Source organism: Bos taurus, chromosome 23, assembly GCF_002263795.3.
Source record: "Bos taurus isolate L1 Dominette 01449 registration number 42190680 breed Hereford chromosome 23, ARS-UCD2.0, whole genome shotgun sequence".
Classification (NCBI taxonomy): Eukaryota; Metazoa; Chordata; class Mammalia; order Artiodactyla; family Bovidae; genus Bos; species Bos taurus.
The window spans coordinates 29177696-29186741 of record NC_037350.1 but is presented as its reverse complement, the minus strand read 5'-3'; the positions used below and the strand labels follow the sequence as shown (position 1 = coordinate 29186741).

General features: G+C 39.4%; 1 protein-coding gene across 1 annotated transcript; it reads right to left on the bottom strand.

The window, feature by feature from the left end:
• Positions 1-2098: 2098 nt before the first annotated feature.
• OR11A1 (olfactory receptor family 11 subfamily A member 1) lies at positions 2099-3413 on the bottom strand. The gene has a single exon (XM_015459916.3). The coding sequence runs from the start codon at positions 3113-3115 to the stop codon at positions 2099-2101; it is 1017 nt and encodes a 338-aa protein (XP_015315402.1). The 5' UTR covers positions 3116-3413.
• Positions 3414-9046: the final 5633 nt, after the last annotated feature.

The following is a 9046-nucleotide window of genomic DNA, read 5'->3' as shown; positions in this document are numbered from 1 at the left end:
GCTCAACTGGAATTCCATCACCCCCACTAGCTTTGTTCATAGAGATGCTTTCTAAGGCCCACTTGACTTCACATTCCAGGATGTCTGGCTCTAGGTCAGTGATCACATCATCGTGATTCTCTGGGTCATGAAGATCTTTTTTGTACAGTTCTTCTGTGTATTCTTGCCACCTCCTCTTCATATCTTCTGCTTCTGTTAGGTCCATACCATTTCTGTCTTTTATCAAGCCTATCTTTGCATGAAATGTTCCTTTGGTATCTCTGATTTTCTTGAAGAGATCTCTAGTCTTTCCCGTTCTGTTGTTTTTCTCTATTTCTTTGCATTGATTGCTGAAGAAGGCTTTCTTATCTCTTCTTGCTATTCTTTGGAACTCTGCATTCAGATGTTTATATCTTTCCTTTTCTCCTTTGCTTTTTGCTTCTCTTCTTTTCACAGCTATTTGTAAGGCCTCCTCAGACAGCCATTTTGCTCTTTTGCATTTCCTTTCCATGGGGATGGTCTTGATCTCTGTCTCCTGTACAATGTTATGAACCTCATTCCATAGTTCATCAGGCACTCTATCTATCAGATCTAGTCCCTTAAACCTATTTCTCACTTCCACTGTATAATCATAAGAGATTTGATTTAGGTCATACCTGAATGGTCTAGTGGTTTTCCCTACTTTCTTCAATTTAAGTCTGAATTTGGCAATAAGGAGTTCATGGTCTGAGCCACAGTAAGCTCCTGGTCTTGTTTTTGCTGACTATATAGAGCTTCTCCATCTTTGGCTGCAAAGAATATAATCAATCTGATTTCGATGTTGACCATCTGGTGATGTCCATGTATAGAGTCTTCTCTTGTGTTGTTGGAAGAGGGTGTTTGTTATGACCAGTGCATTTTCTTGGCAAAACTCTATTAGTTTTGCCCAGAAAATGACATTGGAGAAGGGAATGGCAAACCACTTCAGTATTCTTGCCTTGAGAACCCCATGAACAGTATGAAAAGGCAAAACGATAGAATACTGAAAGAGGAACTCCCCAGGTCAGTAGGTGCCCAGTATGCTACTGGAGATCAGTGGAGAAATAACTCCAGAAAGAATGAAGGGATGGAGCCAAAGCAAAAACAATACCCAGCCGTGGATGTGATTGGTGATGGAAGCAAGGTCTGATGCTGTAAAGAGCAACATTGCATAGGAACCTGGAATGTCAGGTCTGTGAATCAAGGCAATATGGAAGTGGTCAAACAAGAGATGGCAAGAGTGAATGTTGACATTCTAGGAATCAGCAAACTTAAATGGACTGGAATGGTTGAATTTAACTCAGATGACCATTATATCTACTACTGCGGGCAGGAGTCCCTCAGAAGAAATGGAGTGGCCATCATGGTCAACAAAAGAGTCCGAAATGCAGTACTTGGATGCAATCTCAAAAATGACAGAATGATCTCTGTTCGTTTCCAAGGCAAACCATTCAATATCACAGTAATCCAAGTCTATGCCCCAACCAGTAACGCTGAAGAAGCTGAACGGATCTGTGAAGACCTACAAGACCTTTTAGAACTAACACCCAAAAAAGATGTCCTTTTCATTATAGGGGATTGGAATGCAAAAGTACGAAGTCAAGAAACACCTGGAGTAACAGGCAAATTTGGCCTTGAAATACGGAATGAAGCAGGGCAAAGACTAATAGAGTTTTGCCAAGAAAATGCACTGGTCATAACAAATCATGTTTAGCTATGCTAAAAATCTCACAAGAATAAATAAGTGCATATTGGTCAAAATAAAAAGAGATTCAAGACATAGTCATCAATGAAAACTAGATTACAAACTTCAATGATTCAACTTGTTTTATATATATAATATAGGTAGCCAAGATCTCTAGATTTGCTTTGTGTTGCTATTTTTGCATAGCTATTTACTATAGGAAATATTGACAGCCTATTTAATAAAGAAATAATAAAATATTAAAGTAAAATGTTTTAAGTAAGCACCTTAAAGTTATTGTTCTACAATACCCATTTTTAGTATAACTATTAAACTTATCACAGACGGAAATGTCAAAATGGAAGTTATTCCTACCCAACCAATCCTGGAAGACATGCCAAAGTCCAAATAACATCTTTACCACCATCCTCCTTCAATCGTTTCAGTTTGCTTAACATACAGAAGCCTCCATAGTGCCTGTTGAACTTCCTTATTCCTCAGAGTATAAATCACAGGATTGAACACAGGAGTGACCACAGTGTAGAGCAGGGCAAAGACCTTAGTGAGGAGCTGGGAGTGGACAGCAGAGGGCGCAATGTACAAGACCATGAGAGAGCCATAGAATGTGGACACTACAGCTAGGTGGGAGGAACATGTAGAGAAAGCCTTCCTTCTGCTGGCCCCAGCAGGAACTCTCAGCACAGCCACCACGATCCGGCCATAAGATGTCAGAATCAGTCCAAAGGGAACAGTGAGGCAGACCACAGACAGAATGAATGTTGTCATCTGGGCTACACTGGGATCTGAGCAGGCCAGGCTCATTAAAGGCATGAAATCACAGTAAAAGTGGTCAATGTGGTTGCGGCCACAGAATCTCAGTTGGGCCATGAGGGCTACAACCAGTCCATCTACCATGAAGCCAGAGAGCCACGCTATGACCACCAGCCCCAAACACCATCTGGGTCCCATCAGGAGAGGGTAGCGGAGCGGGTAGCAGATGGCCAGGTAGCGATCATATGCCATGACAGCCAGTAGGAAGCACTCAGCAGTGGCTAAAGAACCAAAGATAAAGAACTGGAGCAAGCAACCAGCCACAGAGATGGCCGCCTCCTGCAAGAAGCCCTCCAACATCTTGGGCACCACTGAGGAAGTATAGAGGATCTCCAGGAAGGACAGATTAGCCAGGAAGAAATACATGGGTGTGTGGAGCCTCTGAGAGCTAACCACCGCCACAATGATTAGCATGTTCCCTAGGATGATGGACGCATAGATGACAGTGAACACAATAAAGAGAAGGAGATGCAGCTCAGCTTTGACATAGAAACCAAGAAGGACAAATTCAGTAATCGTTTGGTTTCCTATGGAGACCGTTTCCATGAAGGTCATCCAAGTTTCTGCAGTGATTAAGTGACAAATTCTAGTGCTTCTTTGCATCTTCTACACCAAGCCCGAGATAAGTAGAGCTAAAATGAAAAAGATAAAAGTGAATCTCAAAAACAAGAATCTTTAACACACGTTGTCCTTTTCTCTCCCTTTTTTAGTTGCTTACTGCTTTTCCAACTCCTGTCCTCCACTGCATTCCTTAACTATGCACATATTCAAGACTCAAGAAAGTTGGCCCAAACTCACAGTTTTCAGTCTTCAGAAACCTTAACCTATTAGTTCAATCTAATATTTTTATGATATAATACATTCTACCTTCCCAATCTCTATAACCAGTCATAGAGCCTTCCTCGTGAGCAACAGTATAATGCCATTCAAATGTCTGCTTTGTGTCCTATCACAGCTTACAATCAGCATGATTTTTTTTTAATCTTTTTTTATTATTTTATTTTATTTTTTAACTTTACAATATTGTGTTGGTTTTGCCATATATCAACATGAATCAACAGGTATACATGTGTTCCATATCCTGAGCCCTCCTCCCTCCTCCCTCCCTGTACCATCCCTCTGGGTCATCCCAGTGCACCAGCCCCAAGCATTCACTATCGTGCATCGAACCTGGACTGGCAATTCGTTTCATATATGATATTATACATGTTTCAATGCCATTCTCCCAAAAATAAATAAGTAAAGGTTTAAAGGGCAAAAGTCCAACATGAATTATTTTAAATTTTCATATGTTTCCCCTAATATTGTTAGATTACCAGTCTCTATCTGGACATTTTAGTTAGATACAATATCTAACTAATATTTTAAATAAAATATCTAAAAATTTAAAAAATAAAATAAAAAATCTCTTTTATCTTTCCTGAGCACAACCAGCTCCATTGTGAGTGGTTTGAAAATTCTGCCTGATACTCAAGTTTGCTGTATTGTCGTCATCTTTATCTTAACACTGTCTCTTATTCCTCTAGCACCTTATCAATTGTTGCTTGGGAAATTCTTATATAGCCCCTCTCTGCTATCCCACCATTAGTGTCATGACCTCTTTAGGACTATCTTAGCACAATTTTGGCCTCACAGTCTCTAGATTCCCCTCTCCCTTACCAAAATAATCTTCTTTACATTCTAGTTTCATACAAGGTTTTATACTACAAACATGACAAATAATAAGATTGAGGAATGTACAGGTGCCACGTGAGTAGAGAGAAACTCAACCCAGACTAGGATCTGAGGGAGTGTAATAATCAAGGTCAGAGAGGTTCCCTGAGGAAGTAATTGTAGGTAAAGTCTTGAAGAACAAGAGTCAGCCAGGCAAAGGATAGGGGAGTGAGCTCAGCATTCTAGGCAGGAGAGACACAATGGAAAGCAAAGATATGTAACTGAGTGAAGAGCTGAAAATGCACCTGAGTACCTGTGAGGAAGATCTCATATGCTATCCAAAGGGATGTGTGTGTGTTTATTAAAAATGAGAATGCATCGAATGATTGGAAGCAGAGGGGAAAAGTATAGGGAAAATGCAGCTATTCCTGTGTGTGTGTTATCACAGAATCAGCTAGTAGAGTTTGTGAAAATATGGTTGTCATCTCTACACGAGACTGTTCTTGGGAATGCTTTAAAAATTTACTCAGGTACTTCCATAGAGGTCCAGTGGTTAAGACTGTGCACTTCCACCACAGGGGCATGGGTTTGATCCCTGGTCAGGGAACTAAGATCCTGCCTGCTATGCAGCCAAAAACTATTAATAAAATAATTTTTTTTTTAATTCACTCACATGAAAACTATTTTCAAATCATAACACAATCCTGGTTTTTCAGATCACCACATTTTCACTCTATTTTTCAAGGGTTGGGGAAGTGGGAATAAAGAAGGAAAACAGAAGATAAAAGGAAGTGAGGATTATAGAGAAATGGGAAAGTTTTAGTGGAAGACGTTGCAACACTGGAATTCCAGAGGACAACTGGGATTTCTTCAAATGCCTTTGAAAAACAGACTTTTGACTCTCTGGGTTAAACAAAATGTGTTTATGATCAGAGGAGAAAACCCCATAAATACCAATTCTTTACCTATATTTTAAAGAGTCTGTGAACTAAGCTGTAAACAATTATACAAAAATAAGAAACTCACCTGCAAGCACTTCCAAAGGAAAAAAATTGTGAAAAGCAGACTATGTGCTAAGATCTTCCAAAGAGTTCAGATTATTTAAGTTTCCCAACTTCAACTCCTCCCTTCTTGAGCTCAACCTGAAATAATGTAGGACATTGATTAGAAATGTCACACCTGTCACCTTCCACTTCCCAGAGTCATTCTCTCTTCCACTCTCCATCTCCTTTTCTAGGTCCCCAATTCCTTTGGCTTTTCTTTGTTGTAGGTCCTTCCCTTTATCACAAAAGAGGGCTGACAATTGCCTAGAGGGGAGGGGCCCCTGAGAACCAATTACAGATTGACTGGAGAGAAACCTTAAATGAAAAGGAAATATCAGCCCCCTGAGATATTTGTCTTTCTCCAGAGGAGGTTCCTGATCTGTTGGCTTGACCAAAAGTAGAGCAGAAATCAAGGGTTATATGGAAACCCACCTTTCCATCTCCATGGGGGCTAATTCTCTCCACTAAGCTCTCAATCCTTCCACCCTACACCCAGCTTTCATACCTTTCACCATCCCAGAAAAGTATTTCAGTTGAGACAGCCCTTGAGGAGTTGTTTATGTGGGTTATCAAGGCCTTGCCAATGCTGGGCCTGATTCAAGGGGAAGGAAGCTGGTACATTATTACAAAGTAACATCTACATGATTATATGGCCTTTCAGTGTCCTCCATGCCCAAATGCCTGCCTGACAGCTCGTCTCCTACTATTCCCTTCTGCAAATTCTCCACAGATACCAGGCTGATCTATTGACTTCTCATCCCCAGCAGTGTGTTCAGTCACTTCGTCATCCATCTGAGTCAAACCCTTACTTCATTCCCATTGCTTTTCTAACAGACCAACAGGGAAAGCCCCCTTCTTTGAACTCCTGTAAGGTCCACTGTCTACAGCCAAAAGTAAATGCCGCCTACATTCTTTTTTAATTCTATAGCTTAAATTGTAACTATAATACACCCTAACTGTAACAATTCAAATAAAATAGTAATCTCTAAAAAAAAAAAAAAAAATGAAGATTCTTTTTTTCTTCCCCCCAAACACTCCACACAACTGATGAAATCATTGTGAAATGTTGGTGTCTGTCTTTAAATATCTTTCTGTTTACTTACAAAAACATATGCAGACATAATGTTGGTGCTCAGTTGCTCAGTCATGTCTGACACTTTGTGACCCCATGGACTATCTGTAGCCCACTTGCTTCCTCTACCCTTGAAATTTTCCAGGCAAGAATGCTAGATCAGGTTGACATTTCCTACTCCAGAGGATCTTCCCAACCCAAGGCTCAAATCCATGTGTTGTGTTGTGTCTCCTGAACTGACAGGTGGATTCTTTACTAAAGTGCCACTTGGTTAGCCATAGTATCCAATGATTATTTCCAATGGTGCCAAAGAATTCCATGATACTTGTCAAACAGAAAAAATAAAGTACAAAATAGTATGTTTAGTATGTTCCCATTTGTGTAAAAAGCATAAAATAAACCACTCATATCTGTTTATATGGGCATAGTCAAGAAACTGAGACAGGCCTAGTAGCTGGGACCTTTTGCTATAGTGCTGCAAAGCTTGCACATGGACACACCTCTCTTCCAGCTACAAAATACAAAGAAACTATATGAAACTAAAGATAACTGTGGGCCTGGGCCAGTTCTGGACCAAAAGATACAAAAGACTAAAGACCCAACTGCCATTTCTGAAGAGCTAGGAGCAAAAACTGGGTGTTGGGAGCAAAAGCAGGGTACTGAGGATGCCCCCCTGCACTTAACAATACAAAATGGTAGGCAAACAATCTAAGCCACCCCTCTGGCCCCATCCCTCTTCCCACCCTCAGCCTCACCTCATGTAAGGAAGGAGCTCATCCTTCCTCTGTAGCAAGCAATCGAATCTGTTACTTGTTTTCACTCCTTCATGCAGGGAGTGAAGGAGCCCCAGTAAAGTCTTGCCTGAATTTCTTGTCTGGCTTCTAGTCAATTTCTATTGACTGGGGAAAGTCAAGAACCCTGGTGGGTATCAAAACTACTCTATCTGTACCTGGATTCTAGGTAAGCATATCAGTGGTTTCAGGTGATGGAAAGATATAATTTTCATTGTATACATTTTAAAAAATTTACTGTGTAAAAACTTTACCAGGTTTAATTTTTTACATTTACCAGTTATCATATAAACAGCTCTTTAAATTTTTTATTTATTTATCAAATTCCCAAAGTAATAGATTCATATTATAATAAATGAAAACATAATGGGTCCCCCATGTCTCTAGGCTATTTCACAAACCAGAGCCCAGTTCTCTTATCTGGTTATTATTAATAGTTCCCCGATCCCTTCCCTTGGATCTTAAGAAATTTGCACCCAAGGAGTCTTTAACAACAGGATTTCATGGACCTAACTTGAAATATTATTTTATCCCATACCTTCCAAAACTTCTTGAAGATCAGAGATTCAATTTTACACAAAAGAGATGGTATTCTATCCAGCCAGATTTTAACAAGACAAATCATAGCCTTTTGTGGTTTCTATTAGAAATTTAGCCTTCTTCTTCACTAGACTCAAGCTAGAAATAAGTAATAATACTCAGTAATACTTAGCGCATCCTATTCGTCTTTGTTCCAGAAGTACATTGTAGTTGTTTCATAAGTGGTTAGCAAAACAATGAATAGAAATGCCTTCATGGATGCCTAAATGAAAAACATGGGTATTTGACTCATAATCCTTGGCTTTCTGAAAATGTCTTAAAGTTTCAGCTGTGAAGAAAACACCAAAGATTGCAAGAGTAGAGAAGATTAGAATAGTCAATATTCATAATTTGTATATTCAGTATTTGTCAAAACGCTTGCTCTCTAAAATTTATGTGTAATCCCAAAATCAATATTTTCAGTACTTTTCTACTTATGCATGGGTGTTAGCATGTGCACATGGCAAAAAATTGAGTCAGCTGATAGACATGTTGCCAGCTTAGGTTGAACAAGATAAAGTTTTGCCCTCTTACTTCAGTTCTATGCTATAAGTAAGTGGCCTTTTCATAGTATATTTAGTGCCACGTTTTTCACAGTTTGGGATGTTTTTTGGTGATCTCACTGGTCCCCAAGTGTAGTACTAAAATGCTGTCTAATTTCCCAAGGGCAAAAAGACTGTGATGGGCCTTACAGAGAAAAATGCATGTATTAGATAAGCTCTTTTCAGCCATGGGTTACAGTGCTATTCGCTGTGAGTTCAATGTTAATGAATGACATATATGTAGTGTCTTTAAGCAGAAGCACACTTAAAACAAGACTACACGTTCATCAGTGGACAAAAAGGTGGCCAAGGGCTTGTAAGAATATAACTCTGAATTTCCCCTAGAGCAAAAATAAGCATTTGATACTCACAAACAACTTCAGTGTTCAAGGAAATTTTATATAAAAAGCATAACTATGGCAAATAGCAAGACATTGTTGCATCTCACTTTTTTAAATTAAGTCTTCATTGAACTTCTGACAATATGGCCTCTGTTTTATGTTTTGTTTTTTTGGCCAGGAGGCATGTGGGATCTTAGCTCCTGGACCAGGAATCAAACCCACACCCCCTTCACTGGAAGGCAAAGTCTTAACCACTGGACTACCAAAGAAGTCCTTGTAATCTCATTTGAAAATGAGAAATCTAAATGCCTATCCTACTCAAACTCTTCCAGAAAATTGCAGAGGAAGGTAAACTCCCAAACTCATTCTATGAGGCCACATCACCCTAATACCAAAACCAGACAAAGATGCCACAAAAAAAGAAAACTACAGGCCAATATCACTGACGAACATAGATGTAAAAATCTGCAACAAAATTCTAGCAAACAGAATCCAACAACATAATAAAAAGAT

Excerpts from the sequence above, each read along its gene's own strand:
- OR11A1 (XM_015459916.3), bottom strand. The coding sequence starts at position 3,115 with ATGCAAAGAAGCACTAGAATTTGTCACTTAATCACTGCAGAAACTTGG.